General features: G+C 42.3%; 1 protein-coding gene across 14 annotated transcripts in view; it reads right to left on the reverse strand.

Annotated features, from left to right (window-relative positions):
- Positions 1–2160: 2160 nt before the first annotated feature.
- Positions 2161–21782, reverse strand: part of LOC127379633 (multiple PDZ domain protein) — a 44510-nt gene continuing 24888 nt past the window's right edge. For 3 of the 14 annotated variants that reach the window (XM_051429499.1, XM_051429491.1, XM_051429488.1), the window contains 26 exons: positions 21283–21363; positions 20873–21050; positions 20510–20620; positions 17672–17764; positions 16496–16558; positions 16203–16274; positions 15303–15498; positions 14171–14367; positions 13914–14005; positions 13048–13126; positions 12597–12665; positions 11507–11602; positions 11350–11424; positions 11010–11205; positions 10757–10902; positions 9899–9982; positions 8679–8872; positions 8380–8394; positions 6456–6603; positions 6288–6374; positions 6085–6181; positions 5829–5992; positions 4864–4968; positions 4360–4454; positions 3824–3947; positions 2161–3730 (listed from right to left, as the gene is read on the reverse strand). In XM_051429499.1, the coding sequence (XP_051285459.1) occupies positions 3584–3730; positions 3824–3947; positions 4360–4454; positions 4864–4968; positions 5829–5992; positions 6085–6181; positions 6288–6374; positions 6456–6603; positions 8380–8394; positions 8679–8872; positions 9899–9982; positions 10757–10902; positions 11010–11205; positions 11350–11424; positions 11507–11602; positions 12597–12665; positions 13048–13126; positions 13914–14005; positions 14171–14367; positions 15303–15498; positions 16203–16274; positions 16496–16558; positions 17672–17764; positions 20510–20620; positions 20873–21050; positions 21283–21363 (3004 nt within the window). In that variant the 3' untranslated portion in view covers positions 2161–3583. Of the gene's footprint in view, positions 3731–3823; positions 3948–4359; positions 4455–4863; positions 4969–5828; positions 5993–6084; positions 6182–6287; positions 6375–6455; positions 6604–8379; positions 8395–8678; positions 8873–9898; positions 9983–10756; positions 10903–11009; positions 11206–11349; positions 11425–11506; positions 11603–12596; positions 12666–13047; positions 13127–13913; positions 14006–14170; positions 14368–15302; positions 15499–16202; positions 16275–16495; positions 16562–17671; positions 17765–18938; positions 19026–20509; positions 20621–20872; positions 21051–21282; positions 21364–21782 lie in introns of all 14 variants that reach the window. The other 11 variants (XM_051429502.1, XM_051429490.1, XM_051429494.1 and 8 more) reach the window with 10 other exon arrangements.

Genomic DNA, 21782 nt, shown 5'->3' on the forward strand with positions numbered 1-21782 from the left:
AATGTTTGAACAGGCGGTGACAAGCTTATTTCACAGGGTCAAGCGCAGTAAGTAGTTATGGAGACACAACAGGACATAAAAAGTGTCTCTGTTATAACTCTTGTTTATGAGGTCAAGAAAGAAAGTCTTGTTCATGGGAAAATCCCATGAAAATGTCCATAAATGCCTGAGTGGCATCTTGATAATTCAGTGACTCAGCTTTGGCGCCGTCGGAGCGGAAACCTTACACCATTTGCCCAAATTCAAGCCAAGCACGACGCGGTGGCAACATTTGATCACACATCTAAAAGGCTAGTGCGGACAGGCCTTAGGTAAAGCGAGCAGCGTCGCCCGAACCTGCAGGGAGGCCGGGTAACCTCTTAACCCACCGGGGGGGTGGCCATTAAAACAACAGGTGCTTGAGGCGGAGGTCAGCTGTCGAGCGCAGGCGCTAGCAGCAGCTGCAGGTAACTGCGTTGGGTCTTGACCACAGCGTGCAGGAGTTCCCAACAGTTGAGGATACTATAAAAGTCTTACGCTAACAGCCCGCCGCATCTGAGCAGACCCCAGACCTCATTAGAGAAAGGACTTCAAAGGTCTTGCATGACTTGCGTGATTAATTGGTAGCCCCCATGTTTGCTGTAAACCGACTTAAGAAATGGACGTCATGCATAGGACTCCACACAAACCATGTGACAGGCTGTGAAGCAGCTGTGTCAGTGCACAGACAGATGGGTTACCATACTTTAATGGAAAGCTCTGTCTCTCTCTATCCAGCCTTTATTAAGTCTCAAGTGACAACAGTCTATTCAAGCAGGACCGAGCTGTTCCACACGGCCATATTACCCTTCATCTATAAATCTTTGTTCATGTACATTTCGACTTGTTTCAGCTTTTGATTTAGATCCATTCGCCTTTCATTTAAACATGACCTGCAGCGACAGTAAATTGCTTTTATCTCCTGGATAGAAAATGTATTTAGGTGATGTATGGCAGATGTAACAATAACCCAAGCGTTCAGTAAGGAGCAGTTACATTGACTAACAGCTGGTGCATTTGGAAAGTTGCCCTGCATTTCACAATGCTCAACCCCTATTATTCATTATATTTTTATATTTAAGTTTATAGTCAATTTGCTGAGGTTTAACAAGCTAGTTTTCTTGGTGGATTTAATTATGTGCTCCATATTTTTGTCAATTATTGTCAGAGAAAGAGGCTGCTGAAATAAGAATGCTGTCTGCCCGAGGCATACAAGGAGCAATAAAGTACAAGACAATGCAAAAGTGGAACGCATTGCTTGAATCCGAAGGTCACTTTTATTTAATTTGGTGTGAATAAATTCAATACTTTATGCTGTAAATGTCGCAGACAGAACTAAAAATGTCTAGAATAATCTTTTTTTCCCAACTGGATGAGAGAAGAAGTGCGGGGAGGGAGAAGATCCATCAGACACACCTGTGAGCTGGAGCAAAAAAAACTAACAAAGCCAGAGTGGAAGAGGACGGACAGAGTAGATTAAAGGATAATTAGGCAGTATAATCTTGTTTCTGGCTAAACTGACGCATGTAAAAGTAAAGAGAGTGGCTGTTGTTTCAAGAACCGTCTGGATTTACAGAACCTTCCTAGACATCAGAAAAGAAAAGCTGATCCCTGGAGTGAGTTTGGAAGTGTTTTCGACTACGTCTTTGGCCTGTCCACAGGTACAGTGTTGTACTTCTTTGTCTACGTTGGACCACACACACACTCTCCTGGCTTCTGCTATTCTCTTGCCTCACCTGCCTCAGGTTACTGTCATTTTCTACCTGTAGTGGATATTAAAGGACCCCTCTCAAGCACACACATATCCCACTCAACTAAACTAATTGAACTGACCAGAACTGAATCCACTCACAAACTCCCCCTGAGTTATTGATATTATTTTATTATTATATAATTTGAATACAACAAATGAACTGATCGAACTTAAGTGGAGCAATTGAGTTTTCTTACTTCTTATTTTCATAACCAGGCTGGCTCTCCCACTGGTTTGTATCCGTGTATTTAAAGTGACAGGATAAGATTCGGATTATTCTCCACTCTATTTTTGATATTAGGAATACACCAACGTTACAGTAAGAGAAAGAGGTTTGCTTTAGGCATACAAGGAGCAATAAAGTACAAGACAAAAGTGGAACACACTGATTGAATCCAAAGGTCACTTTTATTTAATTCAGTGTAAATAAATCCAATACTGTCACACTGACAGTACTAGAGCCACATATTTAAGGTGATAAGACAGAGAACCGACAACATTCTGAAACTAGACCACACAACACATGCCTACGGACTTACACAACTACACACTAGGTGACTGTTTGGGTAAATAATAAGGTCAAAATGAGCTCAGGTCCATTATATAATCATTTGACAAGTTAAACACTTAGGAAGCTACCGACCAAGATAGCGGGTTGTTTACTCTTCTACACACCTCCATGAAGTGATCATTCATTAATACTTTTTTAAAAATCCAAATACTGTGACATAATACCTTATATATCGGCTTTAGCAGCACTATATTTCAGTGAATACGTCATACACGCATGCACGCACACACACACACACACGCACACACACACACACACACACACAATTCCTCATCTAGTCAAGTGTGCACTCGATCCACGCTTCCTAGTTTAAGGAACAAGACATTAAGGAATTCACATCGTTCCCTTCAGGGAAATGTTTACACGCTGTGTATTTACAATATCAGACTTCTAGCCTTCCGCACTTAAAAAAATGCTCTCTTGGCCACTTTTGCTAAAACAACAGTGACTTCATGATAAGTTGACTAACACCAGTTACAGCAGCATCAGCCTTTCATGGAAAATCAGTATGATAACTCGGCAACAGCAGTGCAATGTAAAAGACAAATAATGCTATTATCAGCTAATATAGCTATCAGCGAAAGCCTGCTCATCTGTTAATTGCCTCAAGGGTGTTTTAATGCTGTTTCGTGCTCTGAATTCAGAGGGAGGTCACCCCTGTAAGTAGACCCCAGACTATAAAAAAAAAAAAAAAAACCTCGAACAATAGGCCTCTCCTCTGTAGAAATATTCTGATATTGCTTTGGGGGTGCCATCTGTTGTAAAACACTATAATAATAGCTGAAAACAATGACCTCACAATCTGTTCATTTCATTGCAGGAAACGGCAAAATACTTGAGCCACAATGTTCAGCGAATACTTCATACCAGAGCCATAGAATGGGAGTGAATGGATTCTAATAGGAACAAATTAAAACTGTTATCTGTGTGGCAACCTATTTATGATCATATATCATCATTATATGAGTTTCAGTGATAAAAGCTCTTTTATCATGACGCACACATAAGCCTACTTGCAACAGGCTTACTGGATCACAGTGTTCAAAGCTACATTGAGCAATAAGCTCCTTCATGATTATCAGTGTACGGTTGTTCATATTTTCACAGGTGAACATCAGGTGATTTTTAGCACAGTCTTCTAGTTGTGAAATATTGCTTGTCACACATGCGAGGTGTGTTGCTACGTTAAAATTCCCGTCCCTATAGTTGTGGATTAACTGGGTGGGTGTTTGCATATGTGTCTATGACAGCACGGTGAGCGTGACAGTTCCTTTGGTCCTTTTCAGGATGCCAACGGCTTCTTCATGAGTGACGCCCTCCAGAGTCTGCCCGTTGACGGCCATTATCTGGTCTCCTCGCTTCAGACGGCCGTCCTCGGCTGCTGCTCCCTGTGTGCGCACACGCACAAATTGAGTTTTACATTTTTAACACACAATATATTTGGCAATTCTGCGAAAACAAAATGGAGTTGACCATGTTACCTTTCCGAAAACTGTTTTAACATAGATCGGCAAGTCTCCGTGGGGGCTGCCGTACCCTCCGACTATACTGAAACCCAGTCCGTCTGGTCCTCTTCCAAGAGTGATGGTCTTATACTGAGGTGGGCTGAAAGAAAGACAGAGAGAGTTAGGGACTGTATGGAAATTATCGGGGTGGGGTTCATTTTTTGAAAAATCAAGGCCCTCATCTGCACTAATAATCACTGATCCTCCCCTTGACTTAAAAAAACTGGAACACACTATCACGGTCCTAATGTATCTGAATACCACTCGAGAACAATAATTCTCACAATATTCACCAAACTGCACTGAATGAACCGCACTCAGCAGAAGGCTTAAATAAGACCCTCTCCTGCCCGCATTCCCTTCAGAAAAAGAAAAGACTTAATAACTCCTACCCCATTTGTGTCCCCTGCTAATCATTTTGACACAGTCCCTTACACAGACTGACATTATAGGGGTAAGATGGATGTTACGACACAACAAAAGAAATGTTTTGAGTAACAGCCAGTTCATACCCGAGGTCATCCTGGAAGATGCAGCTGGGTGGAAGACCTCCGGCTGCCTGCTCCTGAGAGGGACCTGTCACAGTGGTGTCCCCGCCCGCTACCACCTACAGGTACGTGAAAACAAGAACATGTACAACCGCACGTCTTTATGGTACGCTACACTTGCAAAATAAAAGACTGATAGCATGGTGGTAGTGCTGGATGCGGGAAATGAGTTTCATGGTACTTCAAAGTCCGCCGCTGGCAGCCTTCGACTGTTCTTTACAGGTGAAAACTTTGTACACAGATAAAGTAAAGAATACAGTTCATGTTCAACTGCAGGTTATCTAACTGTATCTGTGGGTTTATCTAATAAGAAAAGAAAGGGTGAGAGAACAAGTGTGTGTGTGTGTGTGTGTGTGTGTGTGTGTGTGTGTGTGTGTGTGTGTGTGTGTGTGTGCGTGCGTGCGTGCGTGCGTGCGTGCGTGCGTGCGTGCGTGCGTGCGTGCGTGCGTGTGTGCGTGCTGTTTCGACCTGCAGCTGTATTGTGCCCGTGGCATTCTTGAGCAGAGTGACAGCCTGTGAGTGGCTCATGCCTTCAGCAGAGGTTCCACAGATACTGACAATGCGGTCCCCGATCTGGAAAAGGGAGCGTTTCATACAATTTAAAAAGGATACACCAGAGAAAAGTAACTTTAGCAGGAGCTGGCTTTACACATTTTCCAAGGAACGGTTTGGAAAATTTGAGATGCAGATCGGACTCTGGGTTTCTTTGCACAGCTCTATTTAGCTCCAGTGTTTGGGCTGGAAACAGTGCAAATGTAATAAAGGTTGTCTCTATGGCTAAATAATGAACACACTCAGATGTTTTCTTATTTCTTAGGATCAGTATGATGATGTATCAGCACATCAAAACCACTTTTAAAAGCTAGCTTCAGTGCTGTTTTGTGATTTCTATTATTTCTGTGTTAGTTCACAAAGTCTGGAGGAGCTCTGCATGATAACAGGATGTGAGACACTAGCTAATACCATTTGAAAATTGAATTCACCACGCCATACAAAAGCAAAACTATGCTTGTGTTCGACTGAGTAATTTCATTATGTAGCGTTCTCATCTCATTCTGGCTGAAAAGATAAAGCAGCATGAATATACTATTCAAGATTTGCCCCTATTCATTTCAATGAGCCCTTCTGTAGGCTTAATGATGTGAATGCAGGAGTGGGAGATTTATTATCCATGTTAGCAATGGCTATTGTCCCCCACACAGAGATACAATTGTCATTTAACTGTGAAGGTCACTGCTAAAGGCTGTAGGCTCTTGACCTTTCAAAGGATTTGAGATTCACAAACTGAGTAAAGTGAGTGGGAATGACATCAGTGTGAATAACTGAGACTCACATTAAGTCCCACACAAGAACCACTGGTGTGCAAACTCTCCGTTTTGTATTCAGCTGGAAGCGAGATAAAGGTTACCGAGAGGGAGGTGTAAATCTCGTACCTTGAGCTTCTGGGTCTGAGCGGCCACCCCGACGGGATTCATCATAGCGATAAAGATGGGTATGTCACCCAGAGGGCTCCCCACGCCGCCTGCGATACTGATACCCAGAGAATCATTGGGACCTTTAGTGAACTCAACCGTTCTGGTGTCCTGATGCTCTGGAGCTGCGGGGGAAGGCAAATGTGCAAAATGTTAGGATTAAATTACACTTGTGACTAACTCGTACGCTTCATGAATTAATATCAGTTCTGCTTACAATCTGGACTACTACTTAGTTTGTCAGGGTCGTCGGGAAGGGTTCCAGAGTCTGAACAAGACTGGGAGGCCACCTTGGAGCTCCCAGTTTCACTCATCTGAAACAAAGACATTCAGTGTTCCTTCGTTGTCTTGTTTTCAAGGACTAGATGAGAGCAATTGCTATTTGATTTCTATCATAAATTCACAACTACAGTAAATTACCTGACTACTTTGAGACAGCCTTCTTTCAGAGTGGAAGGGGCCAGCCTTGAACCTCCCTACTTCCATTGTTATAGGCCCCACGCAGCACTGTAACACGAGGCACATTGTTTTAAGTTTAGTCATCCAACGCAGTTTAAATACTGAATAGCACAAGTGCAATAGATATACCTTGAGCAGTGCAGCCGTGGCCTCCTGCGTGGCCGACCTGACGTCCTCACCGTTGACTGACAGGATCTGGTCACCCTGCATCAGTCGGCCGTCAGTGTCCACCAAACCTCCTTTCACAATGTCGGACACAAATACTCCTGTGTCATTCCTGGTAGGGAAAGGTTGGAAGACATGGGGGTGAGATACCATCTGTTACTGTATGCATAGTTATGTTACTAAAAGTCACACTGTATTTGTCTCTAATAGCTGAACTTAATCGTATCATTCTGCTGACGTCTGTTGTTGAGCGTGTAATTGGCGGTCCACTATTGATCCAGCAATTTCCCATTTTTCCAGCGGACCTCTGCACAAATGTGGCTTATGCTCCTTGGGAAGTGGCAGACAAACAGCTGGTAAGATGGAATATTTAATAGCAAAGAGCGTGTTTACCCTCCAACTGTGACCTCAATAAATGTGTTTTCCATCTTGAATCCTGCATCTCCTTACAGTGAACATGTTGCAGTCAGGCACAGAAAGTGAGATATCGCATATTATTTAAAAAATACTTCCTTTAATAGCTGCACAGTGCTGAAAGTATAACTTAATTATTTAATTTACTCTAATAAGTGTATTGGTGACTGTTTTAAGAATCATCGTTCATCAAGATATTAAGCCTTGATGAGAAGCGTTTCTTGGGGGGTTGTTTGTTTGATTGACAGGTGTCTACACCTACCAGAGTCAGCTGTGGTGACTGCCATCTGCTTGTCCCACAAATATGGGTTTTAAAGCTCTATTATTTGCCAAAGAAGCAAAACCCAAGTCAAAACATCCCTTCTCAAACCAGGTCAACAGCAAAAAAATAAAAAAAATACAAATCTGAGCTCACTCTGAGCAACTATTTCCAAAAGCACATCTCTACCGTTGACATTGCATATCTGAAGTGCCAATCTCCACGTGGATAAAACTAACACAAGCAGAAGCTGTGCAACAAGGCAACCTGATCCCACTCAGTCCCCGGTGCCAGAGACACTTGGCTGTCACAACTCCTCACCACTAACTGCTAGCTTGCACTTTCCGTTTTAGCCGAGGGTTTTAGGTTGTCTCTTATGTTGCTGCCTTTTCCATCCTATTGAGCATTTTTGTTTTTTTCCCACTTGTGTAGCAAAACCACAGTGACAGAAGCAAAGATTTACAACTATATTAAAAAAAAGTTGATCATCCTACTGCCGTCCACGCTGTTCAAACCACAATCCAAAACTTGGGCAGCAGTGCGTATGAAGGTATGGTCTGTGTAAGCCATTTCCCGGAGGTGAGATCAATCACCACACTCCACACACCTGACAGCAACAGACTGTCAGCATGTGGCCCAGCGGGCATTTTCCCCTACGAATGCTACTGCGAGAATAGATGCCTGAGTCGAGTTTGTGTGTGTAAGACGGTCTACAGTTTGCCAGCTCACGTCCTAGTAGCCTAAATCTTCCTCAGCAGCTCTGATGGGAACGAAAGCGGCAGCGCTCCCTGATACAGCCCCGTCTCTGGCAATACCCCGGAGTCGGGATCACCACTAGTTTCTTTAAAAATGATTGGATCATTTTTGTAAAGTTTAAGCAGGTAAACAGTTATTCAACCGTAAAATAATGTTTAAAAACCATCATTTAGTCATGATGTGTTACAGTTACTGTAGACATGTAGGGAAGTAGGAATTTGTATACACACCAAATATGACGTCTTACCATTTTAATTCCACTTATGCTAAGGGTTCCATAAGCAAAAGGCCTAAAGATGGTAAAATCAAACACACGGTAGCACCTCATATGGTTTATTGTGTATTGGTCTAAAAATATCTTTCATAATTGTGTTTTTATGGATGTATGAGATATCTATTTCTCTAACTCTCTACACACTACACACTATTCACATATACAGGTCTTTTAATAATGATTACCTCTGGTCCCGTGATCTGCGTTAAAAAAGAAAATTCATACAGTTACTGTCAAACTATGTTGACTCTTCGATTACTAATTATTTCTGTTCATGCTAGTTGCTATTCATAATATGCTAACCCTTTTTGTGACCCCCAAAAGCAACTCGCAAAGCTAACGACGAGCTCTTTCTCTAATGAAAAAGCACCTTTTCCACAGTTTTTATATGTAACACTCATTCAGCATTGTAATAAATCCTGCTGCACATTAATAAGTGCATACTAGGCATTAAGCGGTAGCACTAATAATAAATCTCCCTCACCTCCTCCCTACGATGCTCAGGCCCAGGCCTTGGCCGGGCTTCTTGTGGAGCTCTACGGTGAACGAGTCCCACAGGTCTTCCTCCTTGTACTGGGTCTCGTCCCTGTAGACCACCAGCCGGACTCTCTGCGGGGTCTGCCGCAGCACGTTGATGGCTTCATCGTGACTGGCTGCACGCAGGTCGATGCCGTTCACCTGCAACGAAAGAAAGAGGAGTTTGTGTGCTGTCAACACTCCGTCAAAACCCTAATTATTGTTTGTATTTACAAAAATGCTCTGACCTACACTGAAGGTTAATTTTGAAAGAATAAATGTTTGGGCCAATTTCCATATTTGGGACTCCGTTCTTCTATCCCTGATATAAAGTGAACGTAGCAGAGGACTATAAAAGTGCTAACAGGTTAAGTTAATGCTAAAACAGAATTTTCCTTTAACAACTAAGGTTACATTTCCTCTCTAGAAACCCAAACTGCTGAGATGTCTGAAAACTGGATCATAATATATTAAAATCACAGGGTGATGTTACAACACTCAGATTTCACTAAAGGGAAGCAGCTTTCCTTCAGAAGTCTGTGAGAAGCTCGAGTGGTCAGTGTGAGGGTTGACGTCCAGCTTCTTTTTTTTTTTTTTAACCACATTAAAGCGAGGAAATACCCCATTAGCTTTCGCCGTGGATGTGCAAAAGATTTTTCCCAGCTAACGGCATTGCTGCGGACTGGGAAAACCACTCTTTTCAACTTCTCCTCTCTGACCCTGTTTTCTAAACACAGCAGCTTGGCTCTGTGACAGAAAGGAATAGTAGAGGGCAATTAAGTCGTAAGGGGTGTGTGTGTGTGTGTGTGTGTGTGTGTGTGTGTGTATGTATGCATGTGTGCCTTTCAATTCAGGTCTACTGACTGAGCTACCATAACTAAACTCCTGAGCCCCACCCCTCTGTGACAAAGCATGAGGTCAAACGGAGGGCAAATCCAAGTTGAGCTGGGATACTTAACTTGTCTTTCCACGTGAAGCAGACAGAGATATATACTAGTGCTTCCTTACATATTTGAGATAAACACAGATTTATTCATTCATCACACACTTGTTGTATCAAACAGTTTGATCTCTGACCCAACTTGGAAACCCGAGCTTTCATGTCAAAACTCCTCGGGCAGCCACGTCTGAAGACACCCTCTCTTTTTTATCTGGGTCATACGTGATGCTCATTATACCGCACCGCACCTCGAGGATTTGGTCTCCTGCCCACAGCCTGCCATCTTTGGAGGCTGCCCCTTCTTCATAAACTTCATGGATAATGATGGCCCCCTGGAGTGAGAGAAATAAAGAGAGCAAATAAGTGCAGAATAGGAGGAGAAGGTGAACAGGATACAGGGCGGTAAATAGTAGTTGGGGGGGAATGAGGTAATTGTACAAACACCATGTTGGAGGAGAGGATGGTTGTAAAAATGACGTGTGTGATTTATTGTCTTTGCGTTTTACAGCAAACATACATTATTTTAGATTCTCATTCTGAGTGTCTGTGTGTGTTCCTGGCTTCCAGTGTGTTTTCTCTGCGTTCCAGTGTCATCTGGGGTTCAGAGGTTAGATTCCAGGGCTGGATATTGTCTGCTGCGGCCGAGGCCAGACAAAGAGCTGCCCCTCCTGCCCACCCCCCCCCCCCACCCCACCCCACCCCAAGCCTGACTGAGCAGACAGAATGGATGAGGCTGAGGAGAGGACAGCGGGCAGAGGAGGAGCAAGGCTGTGACAACATTATTTCCTACATTCCTGAGCCGCCGCGGCTATTTCCAGCATCAGTTATACCACCACTAAAGATTCTAAGTGGGTGGTAACTTAAAAATACAGCCACATAACTTTTAGTAATTTACTCTGTATTTCCACAAAAGGATTACGGACTGTAAAATCAGCAGAACTGTGTTGTTGAATCAATTATTTCTTTAAAAAACTAAGTCATAATTAACTCCAAGAATGTTTTTGCTGTTTTTTGGAGTTTTTGCTGTCTTCTAATATCAGAATAGCTCTTTGTTAAAGTGATATGGCCTCATTAGCAGATCCAGTGTCATATTTTTTGTTTCCTACCAGCAGGGTGTCACAGCCTCCCACAATGCTAAGGCCCAGGCCCGTGCGGCCTTTGCAGATGTCGATGGTAGTCTCACAGCCTGGGATGATGGGACAGGTCGCCGGGTCGCAGGTCAGAGTGGAAGGGGTGGACGAGCGACTTGGACCTGAAATAGAGGAAGAAAGAGAAGTGAGGTACAATGTAAAAGAAAATAATTATCTATTCATCTTGGAAGCAGAAAATGGGGTCTTTTTTAATTGTAAGCAAACTCACTGATTCCTGCTTCTGCCTCCGGTTGACTCAGGGTAGTCGTGGTGGCGCTCGGCATGCTGGGTAGACTGGCATAGACGCCATCCGAGCAACCAATGTCCTGGTAGGCAGACTGGGGAGAGGAGAAGGAGGAGGGGATCTCATTTGTAGAGAAGGTTAGCTTCACTGGACCTTTGGTTTTTCTCAGTAGAGAATTGACCTAAAACACAGTAGAATTATCACACTCCAGCTTTACATCATAACTCTTATTTTCTAGAGAAATCTAATGTAATAATTTCAAATACTGCAAATAATGCTGTTTAAACACATGATTATACAGTTAACTTCCACTGACACACTGTACCTTTTCCACACTGTAGCCTAGCACCGATTCACCATTCACGGATAAGAGTTTGTCCCCTGGTTTCATGCAGCCCTCCTGCATAGAGCACATCGTATATTTGATTAAAAATTAGCTGTGTAATGTACACAAACCATGAGCTACAGGATGCAATACATACTCTGCCCGTGTGTCCTTTCACTTCAGCTATACTCTGAATCTCAACTCCACTCTCAGTGTTCCCCTCCTCAAAGGTGATGCCAAGTCCTCCGTCCTCCTATTGGAGAACAACATTGGTGCATAAATTAAAAAAAACACACAACTACATTAAACTGACACCATTTAATACATCTGAACATGGCCACCTTGTGGAGCAAAAGCATGCGGACTGACACACGGAACTTGCTTCCGTAGCTTTAACATGTGCTAAATAATAGAGCTGCACCTGCAACTGACAATTATCTCCAGAAAGATAATTATCTCCAGCTTCACCTTGCATCCCACTTCTGATCTTTTGTTCATAGGGAGGGTTTTAGCCAGATGCTGCTGCATTTACACAGTCATCCCCCTGTCGCCTTATCTACCAGATGGATAGTCCTAAACTGGAGCTCCCGTCCAGGTGCTGTAGCTTTTCCAGCAACATTGTGTTTCCTGTTTCTCCTTCTCTTTTCTTTGTCTCATTGTCAGTTCACCCGAATCACACACACAAAAAAAATCATGTTTATCAAATGAACTATTGTTGTATGTAGTCATGCAAAATGAAATTCAAAGAATTCAAAATAATCCACAGACTAAACCGCTTTCAGTGTGAACTGCTTTTCAACGTTTTTCAAATCTGTTGTGATATTTTTCAGTGCTTGACATCTGAAAATCTTGCCAAATAAAACTGAATAGCTAGAAAATAGACACCACAAGGGGTAAAAAAATGTTTTCCTCTTTTTATTATTTGGGTGAACTGAGCCTTTATGTCCCTTTGGAACTGCTCTTATCCTATTCACATGTTGGTGTATTTAGTCAGCCTTTTATTTAACAATGTTCTGTCTCTTTTCGCTTTCCTGGCAGCTCGTCAGGCTCGACTGCTCCTGTGAGCTCCCCACTCTCTTCCTCGGTCATACCCCATTGACTTTTTTGTGTATACCTCTCTCATTATTGCATTGCTTCTAACTTTCTCTCAATTCTTGTCTTTATTTTGGTATTTCAAAAGGAACAGGATTCTTATGTGCTTGTTATGTGTATATGGGTGTGGGGAGGAGGGGTCCAGCGTTTCTCACCTTCAGCTTTATGAGGTGATGCATATACTTTGAAATATCGGCGTCACCATTAGCAGCAGTTGTTTGGAGCTGTGTGGAAACAGGCAGTAGTTGGTACAGTACGAAGTAAATGACTGAAACTTGTGTGCGTGTCCGTTAGCTGGTGGGAGTACAGTACTGAGTGTTTGTGTGTCTACACAACTGTTAGTGGTTTTTGAATGTCTTGGGAGTTGCACACAGGCATGGGAGGTTGGGATCTTCAGGACCACACAGACTTTTATGAGCAAGAAAACAAATAAGGGAGCATGAAACCGAATCTTTTAAGGGTAGAAAAGTACTAATAATGGGTACTAATAATAATTGTGTCTGTGTGTCATAGCTTCCTATGCAGTTGGAACTTTGCTCTCTGTTAAAGCGCTTGTGCATATGTGCAACGTCTGTGTTATGTGTTTGGCCATAAGCGCAGTTGTACCTCAGCGTGGGGCTCCGATGTGTCTCCCTCGTGTTCTCTCACTGGTCCCACGGCCATCTGGTTCAGCGCCTCCGTATTCCTGTTCCAAATAGCCATAACTCACGTAAATCGTCGCTCCTCTGCTTTGTGACAGCGGAGCGATGATTTACGTGCGCTGATCACAGTGTCTCTCTTTCAGGGAGTCAGGAAAGGGATGTGAGTTAAGTAGAAGGTTAAGTAGACTGATCCTGACAGAGGCGGTTCGCAGGAGGGTCAAGGGTCATAAGTGTCGGACTCTGTTCATATGTCAGCTGCTATGGCCCAACTCAAAGCTGTATACGGTAGTTTTTGCAGTGAGTGTGAAAGAAACACTCACTCCTTTGTACTGGCAGGAAATAATAGAATACTTGTGCCATTGGCCATCAATTAACTGCTAAATTAAAATTACACCTAACAAAGAAATTTATTTTCTGAGATGCTAGAACTTGTTAACCACAGTCCAGCTATGATTTCCTTTGTGCATTACATTGTGGGAGAATGGCATACATCAACATACTCTATTTTCCTCATTATACACACAAAACCAGCTTACAACTACTACATAGTGTGGCTTTGGAGCTATAGTGGTGCGTGAATCAATGTTTTTATGGTCAAATGCCACCTTGATTTAAGATATAAAATTACTGGAAAAACTTCACCTTCAAGTGTATCCTTCTGTTGAATTACAATAGCTCCCTCTATTGATGTTTAAAAAGCATTACAATAGACTCAAGGATTCTCATGGCACTTTTCATTATAAGCATTGTCTGACAATGAAATGTTGGTTCAGTTGCCATGGAATCTATTTTTTTTTTTTAGCTTTTATAGGAAGAAAAACGATTTTATACCTGACAAAGATGATTTTGACATTAGATTGAGAGCTCTTGATTATGGAGGAAGCATTCTGGTGACTGTGGCCATAAAGGACCTGCCCATTGATCTGAGAGGATACAAAAATAGAGGAAATGGAATTAGATACACTTTTTTAAATACAAAACAGTGACATCAAAAGCCATAGAACAGAAAAGAAAAGAAGTTTAAGGAGTCAAATGTCCCGCAAACTTTGCTTACTTGAGCTGATAACCATAATCAATACACATCTTACCTCAAGCAGCTCGTCCCCCACCACCATTCGTCCATCCTTGCCGGCCGCCCCGTTGGGGTCTATTCCCACAACAAACACGCTCATGCGAGAGCGGTCCCTGTTACCCGCAAGGCTGAGGCCCAGTCCTGTCTTGCCTTTCTCCAGCTCGATCATGTGTAAGACACCTGGGAGGCTGCCATAGCGCTGGATTATGTTCTCTGAAAGAGGCAGGTGAAAGTCATGGCAGACAGATGTAAGCCTGGACTTCCATATCAGTTCACGTCATGCTGCTCAAAAAAAAGGGGCCGGTGTTTGGATTCGGCTGATTTTTTTTCTTTTTGTTTTTGTTTCAGTCTCACCTTCTATCTCTTTGTCTCAATCTTGTCTCTATTGTTATCCCTTCCCTTTTTTACTCCAGTCCCCCCACTTATTCTCCATCCACCTCTCCTGTCTCTGGTGTGTTAGATAGCCACTCTTCAGACCAATGGGCTCCTGTTGTTCTGGGCTCCCTGCCACTGTTGAACCATCAGTCCTGTACTAATCTCCACAACTCACCTCCCCGGGCCCAACCTCATCAATCTTATCCCCGCAGGATGAGCGCACACTCTCTACACACACACACACACACACACACACACACACACACACACACACACACACATATATTCACCACAGTCCCAGGTGTTTGGAGGCTGGAAGTATGTCCTTTATGCTAGTTTCCTGAGTTGAATGTGAGTGACTGTGACCCCGTTCTCCTTGCGGAGTGAGTTTATCCTACATTTGACATCTGCAGGATGCTAATTGGTACATTGAGTCCTTCAGGTTTTGCTGAGGTACGACAACCTCAAGCATATGAATCAGTGCTCTTTTATTGCCGAGTCTGGCTGGATTTATGAGCAGGAAAGGCAAATGTGTAACTAGGAGGACCTCTAGTGGCAGTTAAAGCACACTATAGAAAGTTGATGAATATACTGGTTGTGTCCATTAATTGTTTCGGTTAAGGTGAAACTTCCTGGAGAATATAATACCAGGATTTACTTATGATATGCAAGTGTGAAAGTCAGTAAAAAATATAAAAAAACTTTCTTTTTTTTACCATTGTTCCTTACATAATCAATAATTACACCCTTAGAAAAAGATTAACTGAACTCACTCCAGTTGTATCCAAACTCATCCTCCTCCTCTTCCTCCTCCACCTCCTCAACCACCTCGTTCTCCTCCTCTGCCTCAGCGGGTCTGCCAGGAATCTCTGTCAGCGTGTCTGTATCAGTCTCTCCCACATGGGGCACCACTGGCAGGAGGAGGACAGCGCTGGTGGGAGAAGCCTTCGCCGCCTCACGCTTCGCCGGCTGTCACGCCACAGATGGAGTTTGAAAATAGCTTATTAGTGAAAGTTAAAGAGAGAGACGAAGGCTTTATCTTTGCGTTTAAGTCTGAATCAACTTGAAATAAAGTGTGTATGGAGACAGGAAGGCACATGAGAGCTGTCGATGTGATCAACAGAAGCCATATGCTTGGTTTACATTAACAGCTTCATCTGTTATAGCAGGAAATGTTTGCTTTAGGCTGAGGAATAATTATGGTTCCATATAGATACCAGAGCCTCAAATCAGAGCTAGGTTAATCAGCTTATTTAAGCTACGGCCTAGAGTTATAATACAATGATGCTTAGTCAAAAATGCTATATTTAATTACTCAATTATACTTATTACATTAGTACTTAAAATCAAATATTCACCCATCAGAAATTCATATATACACTTACCTGAAAACCAAGAGCAACAAATCAATTGAATTGTTGTTCTTTTTAAAACAGTGAATACTGATTCTGGAAGGTTAATGAAGTGACAAAGAGCAAAAGACAAACAGGTTCCGATTTCACAAAAAGGCACAAAGGATTTCAGACAGATGGAGGAGATGTTAGGACATGAATAAGTGTGCGCATGTACAGCATGTTAGAATACATTCAATACGTGACGCGTATTGCGGTATATCAACACGTCTGTACAGACGTACACAGAAAGTGGAAAGCACAACACAGAGACCCACAAACCTTAAACGGGGTAGGAGTGAAAGGGTTAGTTGGGGAGAGGCGGAGGTAAAGTCTACTGTGACTGTCACCCTCCTACAGAGAAGAGACAAAGGGCAACAACTTTAGCAGACAACACATTTCTGACACCCACATCTATTGACAGGCATATACCAGCGTGAAAATATATCACGCCTACACAAATTTGACTTAAAACACTCCTATATTTCAAACCTGGTTTCTTGCTGCTGTGGAACAACGACAAATACAAAACACTGATACAATACAGTCATTGGAGGGTAACTGAAAACACCAACCTTGTCCTTGTTGTCCCTCGTCATCGCTGCAACTTTCTCCTCGCTGGTGTCTGTTATCAACGACTGCTTTGTAGAAGACGGACATGAAGTTAAATCACTCACGTATGAGAGAGCACATAATATTCACTTCAGTGTCCTCTGATAGTGAATGATACTGTATCATATTGCTACGTAATGCAGAAATAGGATTTTCATAAATACTGACAAGTTCATACAAAGTCAAAAGAGTTCTGAATGGCTAAAACTACTTGTGCGCCATATGCTGTATAGTGAAAAACCATCTGTTAATAAATGTTACAAGTGAAGATTTAACTAAAGAAAAACTTTCACTTGTTTTGTTCAGCTAACTTGAAGCTTGGCAAAACCAGACTAAGAACTAAGGCACTCACACACGCAACCACGCCAAAACATTGATGTGTTATTATCCAGCACCATATCCCAATCCAAGCTTGACCATTTCTTCCCAATGATGCTTTAAAAGTTTTGCCAAAGAAGTCTGCCATTTTGGAAAAAAACCAAAACATAAATAAATAAAAAAGATATTGCAGTTTATAGGTCTTCACACAACAGTGTTTGTGTTGAGTGCCGGCTGTCGCATCAAGTTGTCTTGTTTACCTTGGCAGAGAGACACTTGGGACAATGTTTGAGGGATAATTGGGAAAAATTGGGCCTTTAAAGCTTGGGACAGGAGGAAAAATAAAACGCACTTAAAGTAAAAGCCTCTTCTATGATTTTACTTCTTGGGTGGCGCAACAGAGGGACACAGCACGGCACAGGAAGAGAGATATAAATAAGTCGACATAGTATATATTCAAAATAACTGTAAGGCACACGCATATATACAGAGGCAGAAATAGGACAAAAAGTTTAGCATAGTAATTTTCATGACAGCAGAGGTATTTAGAACAATTCACACAAATTTGAATGCACCTCATAGCTGTCATGACACTGAATTAAATGCCCACACGGTGCACACATGCACACAGAAACCAAATTATTTTTGATCACTAACCCACCCAAGACTCCACACAAACACATGCAGGCTTTCTTTCATCCTCTTCTTCACTCATGTTAGCAGCTCGTTGTTAACACAAATTTGAACTGAAGTCAGAGGGTCAAGGAGAAGACGCACCCATACACGAGCAGGCAGACACAGACATGGGGTAGCTTTCTAACCTGAGGGAGGGCAGGCGCTAAGTAGGTTTGATTAGTGCAGCAGAGGCTTGACCCGCGGTGGCTATTTAGCTGCAGAAAGGGCAGGGGCGGCTTCTACAAAGCAACACACAGGAGCAACAAGCTGACAACATGACGAACATTTATTATGACGGCTAAGCCCCTTCTGACAAAATTGAATCGGAGGCCATCCGGGAGAAAAAAAAGAAAAAGAAAAAACAGAAAAGAAAGGCAGTGTGTTGAGGACAGAAGCACCTCAGGTTTTTTATTTAAATGAGTAACCATTAAAGCAAGCGGCTTCCTTGAGGACAGCCGTTTCCTCTACATCAAAAAAAATCAGAGCAAAGCCTCTTTCTCTGAAATACTTTAACAAAATGTTTCAGAGATTCCTCCGGGCTACCTTGAGATTATTCACTGCTTACAAGAGAAGGATTTGAAACTTAAAGGGAAGCAGCAAGGATGTGCTATTATACTCTCTAGGTGGCCCCCAGTGGCTGCATTTAAAAACGGCATTACTGACCGGCCTACAGCACTTAGAGATATGATCCAATCAAAATAATATTTTTAAATCTATTAAGTCCATTGTTTTAATTTCAGTGCACCTGCAACTTAACATCAGTGACTTTATAGCCAACTGAAAATATGTCTCCTTCCTAAATGTTTGCCTGTTCCAATATGCTGGGTGGAAGCAGTGTGGAGTATTATTTCACGGCCCCATAGCCACACAGGTATGAATTTCCTTATTTGCGTTTGTATTGTTTATTTGATGACTTCCTTTATTAGATGAAGCAATGACATTTCAATAACCCCCATGGTTAAATTGCATTAAGAATCTAGTCTGGATGTGTATTGAATGTCGGCATAACACACCTTCAGCACAGACATTTTCTAAAATACTTGCTAGTGCCAGCGACTAAATTGATTTAACCATTTTCCGACCCTTTCGATTAAAAACATCATTGTGGGTCATGTCATCGTTACGGTTAGATTGCTCTGTGATAGAAAATAGAATAGGATATTGCATATTAAAATAAACCTCCGCTTCTTTTTCTCCCAGAGGGTGTCTCCAATTCCAGTTTGTCTTTATTTCCGTCAATCACACTTTATGTGTGTATCAAAGTCAAAGATGCAGTTAAGAAGAAAGACTCAGCTAACAGTGTGAGAGACAGCGAAGAAAGAGGAGTCGGGAGAGATAATGCAGCAAAGATTAACCGTGATGGATAGCTGATGCAATAGAAATGAGAGAGACAAAAAGAGAAAGACGGATTACCTGACGCGTGCGATGTGGCATGCATGTGAAAGCGGTGGTGTGTTGCTCTACAGCAGGTGATGGAGCTGAGCTATATATTGACTCAGGCTGGGAAAGCAGTGTGGAGGAACAGACATGCAAGTTTGAGGCAACTCATAATGTAGCAACTGGAGTCAGAAATGAAGTATAGAGACGTATTGTGTGGACATATGGTACTAACCTCTTTAAAGGATTGTTCAGCATTTTGGGGAATACACTTACTTGCCTTCTTCCTACAAATTAGTCTGTATGCTAAATATGAAGCTACAGCCAGCACACGGTTCGCTTAATCTAGCGCAAAGACTGGAGACAGGGGGAAACAGTTAGCCTGGCTCTGTCCAAAGGTAACACAACCTGCTGCATCAATTAGTGAGTGCTGGTCGGAAGAGTTTCGCTCCCTTTGGACAGATCTAGGCAAGTTGTTTACCCTGTTTCCAGACTTTGTGCTAACCATCTGCTAGCTGTATGGTTTGCATCAAATTTAGCAAGCAGACAGCTACGAGAGTGATATCAATCTTCTCATCCAGGTTTTTAGCAAATATGTAAATGTATTTAAACCTGCAATTCTTTTGCCACTTGGGGCAATCATTAATGAAAGACTTATATCCTTTCTCCTTTTACTTGTGTTATTGGTATTCATCAACTCCTGAGGGAAATATCTGGCTGCTGTAACCGTTGTTACCAGCTGGTTGCTTACTTTGTCTGTCTGCTGTTTGGTACTGAGCATTTAGCATACAGTAGATGTTTAGGGCTTTTTCGGCTCAAAACAGCTGCCAGCTATGGTGGAAAATAGTATTATAAGAGTAATGAGCGTGAAACAAAGATTGAAGAAGTTGCAGGCTGGAGAGCCAAAACAATGAGCTGAAAGATGCTATAAACCGTATATCTGAGAGACACTGCAGAGTTGGGTGATATTTATGTAAGGGTACGTCACTGCGAGACGCCCCTCTGTTGCTATGATAAAAATATTGATTATAGCCTGTTGAGCATGAGTGTCCATTAAGATGAATTCCTGATGTCGCTCTGTACATGCTACATTAGATTATGAGTTGCAACAAAGCTTAATGAGTAACCAGAATGTTAAGGAGAGCATGTGGGAATATCTCACACATAACGATGCATGAAAAGTGATGGACTATGAGAGATCTGACACTGGAACCAAGCCAGTAGCAGCACCAGCTGGAAACTACTTAGTCATGCTTTAAAAGCCCGAGGGCACTTTCAAACAACAAACGATGCTGTTGATACGGGGATTTTCAATGAGTGTTGCACTTAGAGGTTAAAACTTGCTAATATATTTAATTTGCCATGCTGGGTTTGTTGTCTCTTTCATAAAAGATTTCAAAATTACATTCAACATTCAAAAGCCAGCCAAATACTACAGGGGTTGTATATTGTGCATTTTGGTTTTTGAAAGTGCCCTAAATGGCCTGTGCAGAAACACTCAACTTTTTACTTGAGGTGAAAAAGAAGCTACAGAGTGAGGAAATTGTGACCTTTTAGATTATGAGGTAGTTACCAGTAATTGGTTTGACACTATTATACAGACTTACCCTGGGCCTGTGAATAATACTCTGGACCAAGAAGGAGACAGTATTGCCTGCCCTGCGTATGGCCTCAACTGCCTCTTCGTGACTGGCATCTCTTAGGTCTACTCCATCCACCTGTCAAGAGATATCAGGGAGAAGAGTCTGTCACATGCCCCAAACTCTCCACTCCACATGAGTTTTTTTTTTTTTTAGGATTTCAATTCTTCAGGGTTTTTTGGCAGTCTCTCAAATGACTGCATCTTAACAAAATAACACTGGACAAGGTTAGTAGTATGAAAACAATTCTCCTTATTGATTAAAATCTTCCACAAAAAAAAACTTTTATATAAAAAGTTTATTAGATCTTGTGATCTGAAATATTCTCACCTCTACAATCCTGTCTCCGGTCTTCAGGGTCCCGTTCTGTCCGGCGGGACTGTCTTCCAGGATGTGCTTGATAAAAATCCCCCTCATGACCTCTCCATTGCTCAGCCGGCTGCCCATCCCTCGGCCGCCGACGATGCTGATACCCAGGGACTTGCCTGGCTCTCGGAAGAGGTCCACTCTGAGGAATATACCAATATCAGCATGCTACATACGGACATTTTTCACTTCAAAGCTGTGACTCTGGTACAGATTTGAATCTGTAAATCTTTTATTGGATGCCGGACAGAAAATAATTTCTTTGTGTGCTTCATGCTTGTGCCCTCAGTCTACCATGTAAGTTCTTCAAACCGTATCTGTCATGGACTTGTTCACAAAATTAGATCAGAAGTGTAGATACAGTGTGTACTCACTTCCTGGGTTGGTTCCAGTTGCTGTAAGAGGCACTCTCCTCTCCCTCTCCATCTTCCCGTTCGGGGAGGTTAGGAATATCTCTAAATAAACAATAGCAGAAGGAAAGAGTTTGATAAAACTCTAAAAACTTAGATTCACATGGTTGCCAGGGGTTTATTCAAGCTTTGAAGACAAAAAACAAACAATAAGTTCAGTTAGATAACAAGACTTAAAGGTACCGTTTGACCTTAAGGGAGTTTTTGACCACTGGTAGTGCTATGTAGTAATGTTTTCATGCTATACCACTGATTGACAGTTGGTGGCGGTAACACACAAAGAAGTAGCAATGTGCCAACAAAGGCTTGCTAGCTAGCAAACATGCATGTAAACAGTGCACCATTAAATACATTCAACATGTTTGTTGGACCTAACAGACTGAACAGAAGCACTGAATGCAAACATAAAATGTGCCCTGTTGAGATTCCTTGTAAACAAGCCAGTTCATTTTACCCGTTTGTGG

The sequence above is a fragment of the Dicentrarchus labrax genome, unplaced genomic scaffold (assembly GCF_905237075.1).
Source record: "Dicentrarchus labrax unplaced genomic scaffold, dlabrax2021, whole genome shotgun sequence".
Taxonomy (NCBI): domain Eukaryota; kingdom Metazoa; phylum Chordata; class Actinopteri; family Moronidae; genus Dicentrarchus; species Dicentrarchus labrax.